The 16338-nt window shown below is 38.4% G+C and overlaps 1 protein-coding gene across 1 annotated transcript; it reads right to left on the reverse strand.

Moving 5' to 3' along the window:
* Positions 1-9112: 9112 nt before the first annotated feature.
* LOC126080828 (olfactory receptor 5B12-like) lies at positions 9113-10066 on the reverse strand. The gene has a single exon (XM_049892013.1). It carries the CDS (start codon positions 10064-10066, stop codon positions 9113-9115), a length of 954 nt encoding a protein of 317 aa, XP_049747970.1.
* Between the last annotated feature and the right edge of the window lie 6272 nt (positions 10067-16338).

Here is a 16338-nt window from a genome sequence, read left to right on the forward strand (position 1 = left end):
ACTTCAACTTGATTTAGCATAGGCCACCCTGTAATCCATGCTTCAGTGTCCCAATCAAATATACTAGTAGATCCTTTCCTAACTTCTCGAGCTGAAACATTGAATGAAGAATCTGTACTTAATGGGCTCATATCAATAAACTCAGAGTAATCCATCTTTATGTTTCTTGCACTATTATTCCACACTTTTAATAGTCATTCTCACACATATTCCCCAGATTTCTGTTTGTACATATTAGAAAATTCAAGCAATTCTTTTGGAGTGTAGTGTACCTCCTCCTGGGTCACGCTTTGTAATTCACCTTTCAGGGTTTACTGGGACTTAAATCTAATTATAGGCATAGAAGCCAAAATCAGTTGGGAAGTGTTTTGAAAACATTCAGACCTAGTCTCGGATTGCTGTCCGATGTTGGTTCTCTAACCGGAGGACTCCATGTAATACTTCTTGTAATTTTGGTCTGATTTTTACATATTCCCTAAATTTTAGTTTATCTGGATCAGACTGAATTTCACCATTATATTTGAGAGACAATTTTCCTGGATGCCTTAGTTATCTAGTGCTGCTATAATGGAAATACCACAAGTGGATGGCTTTAACAAAGAGGAGTTTATTTCCTCACAGTAAAGTAGGCTAAAAGTCCAAATTCAGGATGTCAGCTCCAGAGGAAGGCTTTCTTTCTGTTGGCTCTGGAGGAAGGTCCTTTTCATCAATTTTCCCCTGGACTAGGAGCTTCTCTGTGCAGGAGCCCCATGTCTGAAGGACTCACTCTGCTCCTGGCACTTCTTTCTTGGTGGTATGAGGTTCCTCCCTCCTCCCCTTCTCTCTGCTGGCTTCTGTTATATCTCAGAAGAGATCGGTTGAAGAAAATCCAGTCTTGTAGATTGAGTCCTGCCTCATTAACATAACTGTCACCCATCCCACCTCAATAACATCATAGACGTAGGATTTACAACACATGGAAAAATCCCATCAGATGACGAAATGGTGGACAATCACACAATACTGGGAATCATGGCCTAGCCAAATTGATACATCCATTTTTGGAGGACACAATTCAATCCATGGCACTGAATATGTAATTCTTGTCTGGCAAATGTTTTCATTCAAGGCTTTATGTATGTCATCCCATTGCCTCTTTCCTGCACGGTATCTGCTGAGTAATCAGAGCTTAGTCTTATTGGTTCTTCTTTGTAGGTGACTATTTGTTATCCCTAGGCACTCTCAGGATTCTTTCTTTGTCTTTGGTTTTGGCAAGTTTGATTATGATATGTCTTGGCAACTTTCTTTTGGGTTCTATCCTATATGGGTTTCACTGAGCTTCATGGATACATATTGTCTCATCTTTAACAGTATTTGTGAAGTTTTCTGCCAGCAAGTCTTCAACTATTCTGTTTGTGTTTCCAGCAGTCTCCCTCTATTCTGAAACTCCAATCACTTGTCAGTTTTTCCTTTTGATAGGATCCCACATAGTTCTTGGGCTTTCTTCATTCTTTTTTTTCCAATTTTTCCTCAAATTAATTGGTGTCAAGGGTTTTATCTTCAATTTCACTAATTCTAACTTCCATTGTCTCAATTCTGCTCCTATGACCATCTACTGAGTTGGTTATTTCTGAAATTTTATTGTTAATTGTTTGGATTTCTAATTGCTGTTTTCGTATGCTTTTTAGTAGTCTATTTATTGTGTCATTTTGTTTTTATATTATTTCCTGAATTATTCTAATACTTTGTGTGTTCCTTGGTTTTGTCTGTGTTTTCCCTGATTTCCTTCTTGATCTCTTGGTGAGCTCTGTATATTAATCTTTTGAATTACTTATCAGTTGTCCCATTGTCTTACCTTCCTCTGGAAAGTTTTTTAGGTTCTTTATTTTGGTCTCTTGCTGGAGCCATCTTATCCTACTTCTTTATGTGATTTGATATTGACCATTGTCTCAGGCATGATGAAGTTATTATATTTAAATTCTTATTGTGTTTTTCTTTACTACATCCCAAATATTTTTTTGTTTTGTTTTTATACATACAAGGAGGCTGGGTGAGTGTGGTACCTTGGTTGTTAATCTGGCCATGCTGAAGCTCTCTCCTCCTGTCTCCAAGTGAAAGTAGCAATTACCAAGTGTGTGAGCCTGGGACTCTTTTCACTGTTCTCATGGGGCTGTTGAAGGTGTAGGTGGCATTTTTAATGAAGTGATACATCTGTCTTGCTGGTCACATGGCCATGGGTGCAGGGAGTCTTCTCCCTGGTCATTGGGTTGGGTGTTGTATGTGCTCCACTGTTTGCTGGATGCTTGAGGCAAAGGTGCCTAGGTCATCGTTCACCAGATGTATGGTATGGAGACTCTCACCTACAGTCCTGGCTGTACAGAGCTGCTCAGAGGTTTTTGGAGTATGCACAGGATGCTGGTTGTAGTGTGGGGCCCAGCTTGGGCTGAGGCAGGGGGCTGTCAGCTGCCCCCAGGTGTCTGGATGGAGGTAGTGCCACTGTCCGCTTGAGTGCATAGTAGGGGGGTAATGTAGCTGACCCTTGGGTGCCAAGTGTTATTGGCTGGAGGGATTGGGGAGGGGCAATGGTTTTCAGGTGCCTGTCATGGGTGGCTGGATGGAGTGCATTTTGGCCCAGGCTTTTTGTCCCCTGGTATGGGTAGTTCATTCCCCTTATTAGGAGAAAAAGGGTGATGAATGCCATAGATCTGCAATTCCCACTTGTCTGCTGCAAGTGGGCTTCAATTGGGAGCCCTGCCACCTTGACCTAATGACCATGTGCTGTGCCAAACTTTCCAGTAAGGCACTTGTGCAGGTGATTGGAGGGGTGAAAGGTGCTGTAAGTCCATGGAACCCCTAAGCCAGCTGATGGGCTAAAGGGGTAGGTGCCTTGAACTAGGTTGAGAGCTATTGTCTGTGGGGGGAGGGTTGGGTGATATTGACTGTCATGGATCTGCAGGTGCCACTTGGCTGCTGCCTGTGAAAATGGGCTTCAGTTGTGAACTCTTTCTGCCTTATTTTGTGCAAGTAAGACACTGGTGCAGGTGACTGAAGCAGGATGAGGGTGTCACAAGCCTGTGGACTCCCTATGCCAGTGGCTGGGCGAAGAGGTGGGCACTCCTGGAGCAGGGTCATTAGTTCTAAGCTTAGGGAGGTGGTGGTAATGAATGTCTCTGTACTGGTATTGAGCAGCTTGCGGGATGGATGAGGGAGAGAGAGAGCCCTCCCTCTTTCTAGGCAACCTGTGATGGACATGTTGTAGCATAAGGTAGAACTAGATCTTCTTAGTGTTAAATCATTGTTTGCCCTGACTAATTCAATATATAATATGCATGATATGTTTTGTTTGTAGATGTCATTTTTTTAAACAGATGATAAGTTCTTGAGTATGGATCCCCATATATTCATTCATTCTTTTTTTTTATTGCAGGTTTTATGGGGTATAATTCACATATTATGCAATTTGCCAATTTAAAATATGTCATTCAGTTATTTTTAGTATACTCACAGAGTTGTGTGACCATCATCACAATGAATTTTAGAACATTTTTATTAGCTGGATAAAAAACTATCATTAACAGTCACTTCTAGTGCTTCCACCCACATACCTCTAATTTACTCTTTATCGGTATAGATTATTTTAGATTAGACATTTCATATAAATAAAATCATACGCTATCTCATCATTCATGAGTGGCTTCTTTCACTTGGCATAATGTTTTCAACATTCATCTGTTTTGTAGCAAGTATCAATACCTCATTCTTTTTTTTATTACCAAATAATACTCCATTGTAAAGATATAACACATCTTAATTATACATGCATCAGTGGGTGGACATTTGGATTATTTATACTTTTGGTTATTATGAATTATACCATTTGTGCGTGGGTAGGCATATGGTTTCATTACTCTTGGGTATAAACCTTGGAATGGAATTGCTGAGTCATATGTTTAATTTTTGAAGAACTGTGAAACTGTTTTCCACAGCTGTTGCACAACTGTACATTCCTACCAGTGGTGTATTAGAATTTCTATTTATCCATAACAACTCTTGTTGTCGTTAGGTGTTGTGGACTCAGTTCTGACTCACAGTGACCCAATATACAATAGAACAAAACCCCGCCCAGTCCTGTGCCATCCTCACAATTTTTGCTATGCTTGAGTCCATTGTTGCAGCCACTGTGTCAATCCATCTTGATGAGCGTCTTCCTTTTTTTTTTGCTCACCCTCTACTTTACCAAGCATGATGTCTTTCTCCAGGGACTGGTCCCTCCTGATAACATGTCTAAAGTATGTGAGACATAGTTTTATATATATATATATAATGAAAAATTTGTCATTATAGCATTTTCTACGTGAACAATTTATTGACATTAGTTATGTTCATCATGCTGTAAAACCTCACCACTACCCATTTCCAAATTTTTCCACTACCCTTAATAGAAGCTCAGTTCCCCATAACCAACAGCTCTTTTTTGTCTTCTCTCCCCTCCCTGGTAACCACTGCTGCTAACCAAAACATTGGTTGTTTAAACTCACCAGCAGTTCCTTGGGAGAAAAGACCTGATGATCTGATGCCATAAAGATTAACCAGAAAAAAGAAATGAAACCAAACCCATTGGCTCTGAGTCAATTATGACTCATAACAACCCTATAGGACAGAGTAGAACTTCCCTGTAAGATTTTCAAGCCTCTAAGTCTTTACAGAAGAAGACTGTCACATCTTTCTTCCAGGGAGCAGCTGGTGAGATCGAACTGCCACCCTTTCGGTTAGCAGCCAAGCACTATAACCACTGATCCACCATGAATGGAAACCCTATCGAGCAGTTCTACTCTGTCCCAAGGGTCACTATGAATCAGAAACAATTTGATGGCACCTGACAATAACAGACATTTGCCTATTCTTAATATTTCATATAAGTGGTATCATATAATATTTGTCCTTCAATGACAAACTTATTTCACTCAGCATGTTTTCAAGGTTCCCCCATGTTGTAGCATGTATTAGGACTTCATTTCTCTTTATGATTATTGTACCATTGTATGGATATACCACATGTTTTTATCCATTCTTCTGTTGATGAACATTTAGGTTATTTCCAACTTATGGCTATTGTGAATAATGCTGCAATGAACATTGGTGTACAAACATCTGTTTGCATTCCTGATTTCAATTATTTTGGGTATATACCTAGGAGTAGAATTGCTAGATCATATAGTAATTCTATGTTTAATATTTTGAGGAGCTCCAAAGTGTTTTCCACAGCGGTTGTACCACTTCACAATCCCAGCAGCAATGCATTTCTTCACAGTCTTGATATAACTTTTTTTTCCATAATATCATTGCCATCATAGTGCGGTGGTGATATCTCATTGTCATTTTAATTTGCATTTCCCTAATGACTAATGATGTTGAGCATCTCCCATGTTCTTGTTGGCCACTTGTATTTCTTTTTTGATGAAAAGTCTACTCAAATCCTTTACCCACTTTTTGTTCGGTTGTTTTTTTGTTGTTGTTGTTGTTAAGTTTTAAGAGTTTTAAGTATGTGTATTAGGGATATTATACCGTAATCAGGTATATAGTTCCAAAAATCTGTATGTTGTCTATTTGTTGATAAAGTCCTTTGATGAACCGAAGTTTAAAATTTTGGTGAAGTCCTATACACCTATTTTGTCTTTTGTTGCATGTGTTTTTGGTGTCACATCTAAGACTCTTTTGTTAAATACTAGGTCGTGAAGTCCTGAAGCACTATGCCTATGTATCTTCTAAAAGTTTTATGATTTTTGTTCTTACATTTAGGCCCTTGATATGTTTTGAGTTGATTTTCATGCATCATGCAAGTTATGTTTCCAGCTTCATTTGCATGTGTGTAGAAACTCAGTTGTCCCAGCAACATTTGTTAAAGAGGCTATTCTTTCTCCATTGAATGGACTTAGGACTCTTGTAAAAAAAAAAAAAAAAAAAGCAATGTATGGGCTTATTTCTAGACTCTAAATTCTATTTCATTGATTAATATGTCTATCATTATACCAGTACCAGAGGTTTCAATTATTGTAGCTTTATATTATGTTTTGAGAATGCAAAGTGTGAGTCCTGCTTTGTTCTTCTTTTTCAATATTGCATTGGATCTTCAAGGTCCCTTCAGTTTCTACATAAAATTGAGGATTGGTTTTTCTATTAATGCAAAAAGTGGAATTTTTATGGAGATTACATTGAATCTATACATTGTTTTTGGCAGTCTTGAGATCTTAACAATAAGGTGCAGTGTGTTGAGAGTGGTGGGGAAAGAGAGTTATTTCTTAGGGGACACTGAGCTTCTGTTAAGAGTGGTGTAAAAATCTGAAAATGGATAGTGGTGATGGTTTCGGAACATGATGAACATAATTTATGTCACTAAATTTTACATGTAACAATGTTGAAATTGTGAATGTTTTGTTATATATGTATTTTACAATAGAACAAATAAAAAAGAAATAGAAAATCTAATCTGATCCATAACAATAAAAATATTGAATTATTGATTTATGTATTCCCATAATGAAAAGCCCAGGCCAAGTTGCTCCATTGGTAAATTCTATCAAACATTTAAAAAAAAAGAAGCAATACCAATCGTTGATAAGCTCTTCCAGAATATAAGAGAAAGGAACATTCCTCCAGTTATTCAAAGGCCAGCATTACTCTTATACCTAAAGCAGACAAAGATATCACAAGAAAAGAAAACTAAAGATAATATCCCATATAATTATATACGCAAAATTCAAAAAAAAAAAAAACTGCTACGAAACAGAAGAAACATATGAAAGGGATTATGTAATATAACCAAATGAGATTTAATCCAATAAAGTTAGATTGGTATATCACCTGAAAATCCAATTCAAGTAATTTTGCATATTAGCAGCATAAAGGACGGAAACCACATGGTCATCTGAAAAGGTGCAGAAAATTCATTTGACAAAATTCTATACCTGCTCATGATTAAAATCATTCAGGAAACTAGGAACAGGAGGGAGCTTCCTCAGTGTTATAAAGGGCATTTATGAAAAACCTACATCTAACATAGCACTAGGTGGTGAAAGACTGAATGCTACCTTACCAAGGTTGTGAATAAGATAAGGATGTCCTTTATCATCAACTTTAGGCAATATTTTACTGGAGGTTCTAGCCAGGGGAATTAGTCAAGAAAAAGAGATAACAGACATCCAAATAGGAAAGGTGGGAATAAATTATCTCAATTTGGAGATGCATGGTCTTGTACACAGAAAAGCTCAAGAAATCCACTAAAGATATACTAGAATGCATATACAATCCAGGAAAATTTCAATATAACACATCAATATGCAAAAGGAATCAATTGAATTTTTATACTCTAAAAATAAAGGCAATGAATAATCCAAAAATGAAATAAACCATTCCATTTAATAGCATCTGAAAGAATAAAATGCTTAGAAATAAATTTACCAAAGAAGTGTAAGAATTGAAGTTAGCATGTACCAGGCCATAATCAATGTATTGAGGATAAAGTTGTTCGTAAAGCAGGAAAAGCCATTGCTCTTGTGGTGTTTACATTCTAGTTAGAGGAGATAGATGAACATGGGAACACATAAGTCCTGCTAATTATAGTTGAGTATTTTTTTTTTTTTAATGATCAGAACTAGGAAAAAGAAGGTGGGAGGGGACAATGTCCAGCAAGAAATGGGGTGACTATGATACAGGATGATACAGTAAACTTTAAGCAGAAACACGAAGGGAGAGAGGGAGCATTCCAAACAGAAGGATCAGGAAGTGAAAGGCCTGAGGCAAGAGCAAGTTTATGATTGTTTAGGAATACAGCCACTCCTCCTCACTTATTGACAAGGTTAGTTTGCAAAGACCTGGTCATCATGTGAAGATCAGCGTTATGCAAAAACGGAAGATGATCACATCGGACCACAAAATTGAGGATGACATCATTAAATAACTGCCAAATTACATCATTGCATAACTGCCAAACCACTGAGAAATATGGCACAGCCAAATTGACAGGTAGGCTTAACCATCACACCCAGCAATATTCTTGCCTCACACCTTGGCTTTCATTTCTGCTAGACGTATGTAGTTAAACTACAAAATAGTCAGATATTAGATGTTTTTACTGTTGTTGTAAATGTGAAATGTCAAATAATGAGATAGTCAATAAGTGAGGAGAAGATGTAGCAAGGAAATCAGTATGAGTGTAGTGAGTTGAATAAGTGGGAGAATAATAAGACATGCTGTAGCTCACCCAGAACTAAGGTATCCATGAATTAGTGACATTATCCATTTCATATAATTTCCAGTAAGAAAAATGTTTAACATTACCATTAGTTATCATTAGTCTTAGTAGTTTCTGAAATTTTTATTTTTTGCCAAACTTGAAGAGTTTCTGGTCATATACAGATAAACTAAAAAGTACCCTTATAATTGATATCCTTTTTTTGCACTCTGACCTTTTTTTTCTTTTGAAAATTATGTGTTGTTTCTATCAAATGATTTAGTGAAAACAGAAATATTAGTTCCATTAAGATGCTATACTTACTTACATAGCTCTCGGTAAATTATTGCAACAGAACGCAAGTGCCTCCATTAAAAAATTCATATTACCTTTTTCTTCATCTTGGCCTCAGAATAGTTTTTCAACTAAATAGAACAACTAGAGAAACAAAAAGGTTAGACATGGGTTTTTATTCTGATACCCCAACTGGTTATTTTAATTTCTGTTATTAAAAACTAGGCATTCTACTAACCTCATTTAACAAATTCCCAATCCTTTGTATAAGTGTGCTATAGGGTCCTTGCACATACTTCTGTCTATGAATTGTGTGTGGCTGGTTTGACATATATGCTTGCACTAGCATGTCTTAGAGAACATGTGAATAAGTCAAATGCCGTTAAAAATGTTCTTGAAAAACAAAACCCAAATATTCTTAAATTCCACTGAGCCATTATCATTATGTATTACATCTCAGAACATAATGGTTTCTTTTTACAGACAATAGACTTTTGAGGAAGTAAGTGCATCACCTTAGGAATTAAGTGCAGTGAAGGCCTTGAAGTATGAGCCATTACATGGAGAATATCTGAGGGGATAAAGTAGGTTGTCGTGGTTTCTACAATATTAAAAATTTAAGCTTAAGGACAATTTTGCCTCCTCAACAACCTTCTTGAATGCATTTTTGACATCCTTGTTCCTCAGGCTGTAAACCAGAGGGTTCAGCATGGGGGTGATCATGGTGTAGAACACAGATGCCATTTTGTCTGTGTCCATGGAATGACTGGAACTTGGCTGTAAGTACATGAAGATGATTGTCCCATAGAAGATGGAGACAGTGGTGAGGTGGGAAGCACAGGTGGAAAAGGCCTTCTTTCGTCCCTCAGCTGAGTGCATTCTCAGGATAGCAATAAAAATGAACAGGTAAGAGGTCAAGATAACCAAGAGAGTAAAAAAGACAGTGCAAGCTGCCAAAGTGAAGAGCACGATCTCATTTGTGTAGATATCAGAACAAGAGAGAGCCAGGAGTGGGAGGAGGTCACAGAAGAAGTGATTAACCACATTGGAATGACAGAAGGAAAGGTGGAAAGTCAAGGCAACATGGATGGAAGTTTGCAAGAGTCCACAGACATAGGACCCAGTGACCAGTAGTGCACACACAGTACTTGTCAAGATGGTGGTGTAATGCAGGGGCTTACACACTGCTGCATGGCGGTCAAAGGCCATTGAGGCCAGAAGGAAATTTTCAGTGGTGGCAAAGGCTGCAAAGAAGAACATCTGGGCGGCACAGTCATTGTAGGAAATGATCTTATTTTCTGTGAAGAGCCCCACCATTACCTTAGGGGTGACTGCTGAAGAATAAACACAGTCCACTAGGGAGAGGTTACTGAGGAAAAGGTACATGGGGGTGTGGAGACGAGAGTCTAACAGAATCAACAGGATCATCCCCAGGTTCCCAACCAGAGTGATGAAGTAAATGAGAGTGAAGATTAAAAATAAAGGGACCTGAAGAGTTAGGGCATCTGTTAGCCCCACAAGAATGAATTCAGTCACCTCTGAGATGTTCTCCATCAAAGTCATTGGCAAGTCATCAGGTAAGGTACCTATGGCAAGAGGAGAAAACACAAGATAATGCTATTTGAGCACTACCATGAGAATTGAAGTATGGCCAGAGGCTTTTGCACACATGCACTAGTTTCCTGTCCAGGGCAGGATCCTGTTTGCAAGAAGCTGGACCAAATTCTGGTCAGAGGTTGTGTGAGTGAGGTCATTCATCTGGAAGTGGCATGGAAAGGCATTAGAATGTCTCTGCTGACAGTGGTTGCCATAGGGATCCAGATTATAAATTTGGGGGGACATTCCACCTTGCTTTTTGAATGATGTACTTCGGAGTACATATCACACTACACCAGAAGGGCTCTTTTTCACTATTTGCCATGTCTTGCAAGCATTCTTATCCACTGATACATTGTATTTCTTATTGATACATAGAAAGATTAATCCACAGAAAGTAAAATATAGGAAACAATTGACCAGTGCCTGGTATATAATGCTGACAAGCCCTGTCAAACACATTTCCCATCTATTAGGGCTCTCCACCTTGTGCATCATAGCTGAAGATACACAGTGACTCGCAGCCCTGCTTTAGGGACACACACACTTTTCTCTCTAATCCATGAAGGCCATTAACTGGGTGCTTCACTGCAACCATTGAGCCCTGAAGGAAGTTTTGCAATCTCTTGTACACCCTTAGTACTGTGTTGGTCTCTTTTAAGTCTAAAACTAAATGAGTAGCTTTGCAAAAGCTAGAGGCAAAGTTTTAGATATTTTCTCTCCCCGCTGTAATCCTTATTTTTCTCTAAGGCTGATGTTTTCCATTTCCCAGCATCACCAGTGTTTTATTTGTATGGAGGGGGGTTAGAGGGAGATAGAAGAGTTGCTATTATACTCCACTAGAGTCTACCACTGGACAGGAGTCCCTACGTGGTGCAAACTATTAACATGCTTAGCTGCTAACTGAAAGGTTGAAGGTTCGCGTCTACTCAGAGGTACCTTGGAAGAAAGGCCTGGAGATCTTCTTCTGAAAAATCAGCCCTTGAAAAGCCTATGGAACACACTTTTACCCTGACATACATGGGGTTGCTGTGAGTCAGAGTTGACTCATTGACAACTGGTATTTTAGAGGCGCCATGCCCCCAATGAAGCCACAGGCCTCCTGCCATGTCACAGCAGGTATCTGTTGTGCTCTCCTCCAGGGGCCGCTCAGCTGATGGCTTATTGTGACTGTCGTTATTATAGCATGAGAGGCCATCTCAACACAAAAGCCACTCCTGCTTTTTGAATCTTGCATTTCTCCTTGATTAACAACATTTCACATTCTAGGCAGGCTATGATATGACAGTTATTTTAAAGGACAGCCTAGTGGGAAAAACTTATATACAAACAGGTATGTTAATCTTAACGCATTGCCACAGGAGAGGCATGGCCAGGGTGCTTTGAGCAGAAAGCAGGCATTTTTAGGGGCACAGGAAGACTTTCTGGAAATGATAGCTTCTGAGCTGTGGCTTGAAGGCTGAAGAAGTAAATAATAATAATGATTAGTCATTATAACAGCAAACACTTTTTATAGTACTTACGATAGAAATTACACTGGTGGGGCAGTGGTTAAGAGGTTGGCTGCTAACTAATATGGTCGGCAGTTTGGATTCACCAGCTACTCCTTGGAAGCCCTATGGCACAGTTCTACTCTGTCCCATGGGGTCGCTATGAGTCAGGACCCAGTAGACAGCAATGGGTTTTTTTATTTTTTGTACTTGCTAGCAAACTTATAAGCTCTTCACATGTGTTAACTCATAAATACATTCAACAGCTCTGTGAATCAGGTACTATTACTATCCTCATTTTGCTTAGAAGGGAACTGAGGTTAAAAAAGCCAACTATTTCCTTAAGTAAAAAAGCTGTTGGTAGAACTGGGATTTGAACCCAAGATGTAATGTCTAAAATCCATAATCATATATAAACTCATGTCAAAATAGTGGGCAAGTTAATTAACCTTTCTATGTTTCCTCAACTTTCAAATGAGAATGATAACAGTTTTATTTTATTTTTATACTTCCATCTAGTAGTATTTTTACTTTTTTTATCAATTTATTTTATTATTTTATTTACATGAAGGTTTACAGAACAAACTAGCTTCTCATTAAACAATTAGTACACATATTTTGTGACATTGGTTACCAACCCCGTTACATGTCAACACCCTCTCTTCTCATCCTTAGGTTTCCTATTTCTGGCTTTCCTGTCCCCTCCTTGCCTCATATGAGAATAACAGTCTTAACCTTTCATGGTAAATGAAAGCGATATCTTACACCACAGCCAGTACTCATTAATTTAAGCTATTATTATTACTGCCACTACTATTAATACTGTTCTATCGAGCAGAGGGAACATCATGGATAAAGGCATGAGCTGATAAGCACAATAGTATAAGCAGGAAACTACAGACAGACAGGTGTTATTTATTACTAAGATTCATTACACAATGCAAATCGCCATTAGGGGCTAACATGCAACAATAATTGGTAGGAATAAGACATATGGGATTGAATCCTAAGAGAAAGAGTTGGAGGAAATAATGTGTAAGACTATAGATGTGATACAACGATTTAGAAGAAGAGTTTAAGGTGACTATTTAACCAAATATAATACATGGATACACTTTTTCTAATTGTGCAATTAAGTGCCACTCATTGAATAGCAACTTGGATGGATGTGGCCTTAGGGATATTGTGTCCACTCCTTGAATTTCAGTTTCATTCTCTGTGAAATAATAAGTTCGTATAATATCTGCTTATGTGTTTCACAGGATTGGAAAGATTAAATTAAGATATGAAGATAGAAAAGATCTAAGAATCCTACTAACACAGTGCCTGGCATACACAATGCATTCAGTACCAGTTCCCTTTCTCTTTTTCTTGTTTTCCTCCTAGATAACTTCGCAAATATGTCAACTATGTATTACAAAATGAATATCATAATTCCTGACTTTTTAACGAGGGTAGAGACAGCCAGCTCCTCAAACCATTCCCCCCAAAATGACAAGTGCTGGAAGAAAAGTATTTTGTAATGTCATCATGGAAGTGGCAAGAATTTGCCAGAACGCCCTATTGACCATGAAGTTATTTCCTAACTCATCAGTTGTTAGAGGTCTATGCTTGTTAAAATTTCCAGATTGGGCCCAAATACATAAAAGTGTGTCTGTTCACATTTATTTAAAAAAAAAGTTAATTTCTGTATCATGCTCATATACCAAGGGTGGCCAGAGTATTGACCAACTTCTTTATCTATGCTTCTACATGTATAAAAAAAAAAAAAAAAAACATGTATAGGGACAAGAAAAGCCTCCTTTAAATCCAGGAATTCAGAGATATAGAGAGGATAGGCTTTCACTAAGACCAATTTTAATCCTAATTTACTGAGAACCAGCTGGATATAGGCCTACCACTGATCTGATCTCCTTAATTCACAAAATTAAATATTTTCTCCAACTTCTTGGTGGGGTGCTGTCATGCTCTGATGTGACAATGTATATGAAAGTTATTCAAAAGCGAGAAGCACTAATCACTTTTTATTTCAGACAATCTGAGCCATGCCTTCCTGCTTACTGCAGGATATTCAGCCAGCAGCATTGAAAGTCCAAACTTTGAGGTTACCAAGGAAAATGGCTCAAAAATTGAGATTCCCCAAATAGATGTTGGCAGTGTTATTATAACTTTGAAATTCAGGGAGGGAGGTATTGCCCTACTACTCTTATAAAACCCTAACCCATTGCCTTCGAGTTGATTACAACTCATAGAGACCCTACAGGATGGAGTAGAACTGCCCCTTAGAGTTTCCAAGGAGCTCCTGGTGGATTCAAACTGCCGACCTTTTGGTTAGCAGCCGTACCTCTTAACCACTAGACCACCAGCGTTTCTATTACTCTTATAGCACATTTTAAATTGAATGCATTTAAGAATCATAGTGTTCATGCCTTTGAGTAAAATCTCCTTTCGTTTCAACCATTTATAGGAGGACACATGAAGCAAGGAGCATGTAAATCTGGGTGAGAGAGAGCAGCTTGTTAGAGGGGAAAGAGGAATGAACTAGGAGTGAGGGGACAACAAGCTAACAGGGAGTCCTTGATCTACCCACTTAACTCATTTTCCTCATTTATAAAATAAAATCATGGGATCTTCTAGAGTTCCTTCACACTCTAATTGGCTATGCTATTCTATTTTCCTAATACTCACTTGTTTCCTAAGAATGGACCAATGAAGTCCCAAAGGTGTAGGTACAGAATATCTTCACACTTAGGACGTTGACCGGAAGTCCACATCCAGGAAAGCATCACGCTAGGGGAACTCCTTCTCCACTTCTGCAGCTTTAGGTTGTGGAGCAGAATCTGGGCTGATGCTCTTGCAAATATCAAGGTAGAGACAGCAACCTGTTTAAACAAGTCTCCAGGGAAATATTTGGTGTCCAGTGGGTAGATATCTCAGGAGGCTCCTGATTCCAGGTTGGCCTTCTTAACCTGTCCTCACATGGAGATATCAGAGACTAATGTTTGCATTTTGGCTGGGAATGCTTATGAAGGCACAAGGGAATAGAAGCTTATAGGAAAGAGCCTGCAATAGTCATAGCAGTGGCCACAGCCAACTTCGGTATCAAAAATAAAAATTTCACAGACATCAAGAGCTCATGCAAGCTTTTTCCATCTAGGTCTTTCTCATAGGCCTACAGGGTCTCTCAGGAATGACAGTCTTTCTCATTTACTTATTTATTTACAAAATACCTACCTGGCTTACTGCTGTAAAGCTGCTGTTTGGATACTTTTTTCTTTTCTCTTTTAAAACTAAGGTGATGAATCCTTTCTTCCTTCTGCACAGTGACCTCTGATCCCCAAATTAATCCTGCACACTTATTATTTCTTTAGAAGAGAATTGTCACTCCTTTCTTTTTTTAATATTTTATTGTTGTTGTTTGAAATAGACACAGCAAAACATACAAAAATTCTACAATTTCTACATGTACAACTTTGTGCCATTGATTATATTCTTCAAATTGTGCAACCTTTCTCAGCCTGCTTTTCTGAATTATTCCTTCACTGTTAACATAAGTTCACTGACCGCTAAGCTTTCTGTCTAATGTTTTAAGTTGCTGGTATCAATTTGATCCCATACAGTTAGCTCTTTAAGAGAGTCAATGCTCAAAGCAGACATTCTTTACTAATTTATCTAAGCACTTTTTGGTTTAAAGAAGACTTCAAGGGATATTTTTCGTTTAAGGTTTAAACTTTATCTCAGGGCAGTAGTTTTGAGGGTTCATCCAGCCTCAATGGATCTAGAAGGTCCATATTTTATGAAAATTTGACATTCTGCTTCACATTTCCCTCATTCTGATCAGAATTCTTCTATAGATTCTTCGATCAAAACATTCAATAAAGGTAGCTGGGCACCATCAAGGTCTTCTGGTTGCTTCTTTCTTAAAGCAATCCTGCAGTCAAGTGTCAAAGTTTGATTGGATGGTTCATGTGGCCTGGTTTCTAATCCCAGTTCTGTCATCTGTTGCAGTGTGACCTCAGCCCAATTATTTCTTCTTTCCAGTTTGTCATTTATTAAAAAAAAAAAAAAATGGGATAATAATATTACGTATCTCTCATGTTGTTGTTAGGTGCCGTTGATTCAGTTCCGACTCATAGCAACCCTATGCACAACACAACGAAACACTGCCTGGTCCTGAGCCATCTTTACAATCGTTGCTATGAGCTCATTGTTGCAGCCAGTGTCAATCCACCTCTTTGAGGGCCTTCCTCTTTTCCGCTGACTCTCTACTTTGCCAAGCATGAGGTCCTTCTCCGGGGAATGGTCCCTTCTGACAACACGTCCAAAGTAGGTAAGGTGCAGTCTTGCCATTCTTGTTTCCAAGGAGCATTCTGGCTGCACTTGTTCTAAGACAGATTTGTTCTTTCTTCTGGCAGTCCATGGTATATTCGATATTTTTCGCCAACACCACAATTCAAAGGCGTCAATTCTTCGGTCTTCCTTATTCATTCTCCACCTTTCACATGCACATAATGCAATTAAAAATACTAGGTGCACCTTAGTGTTCAAGGTGAAGTTGTTGCTTTTCAACACTTTAAAGAGGTCCTTTGCAGCAGATTTACCCAATGCAATGTGTCTAATTTCTTGATTGCTGCTTCCATGGGTGCTGATTGTGGATCCAAGTAAAATGAAATTCTTGAAAACTTCAATCTTTTCTCCATTTCTCATGATGTTGCTCATTGGTCCAATTATGAGGATTTTTGTTTTCTT

Source organism: Elephas maximus, chromosome 7 (genome assembly GCF_024166365.1).
Source record: "Elephas maximus indicus isolate mEleMax1 chromosome 7, mEleMax1 primary haplotype, whole genome shotgun sequence".
Classification (NCBI taxonomy): Eukaryota; Metazoa; Chordata; class Mammalia; order Proboscidea; family Elephantidae; genus Elephas; species Elephas maximus.

What these genes read in the sequence shown, in the direction of transcription:
- LOC126080828 (XM_049892013.1), bottom strand. Translation starts at nt 10,066, where the DNA reads ATGACTTTGATGGAGAACATCTCAGAGGTGACTGAATTCATTCTTGTG.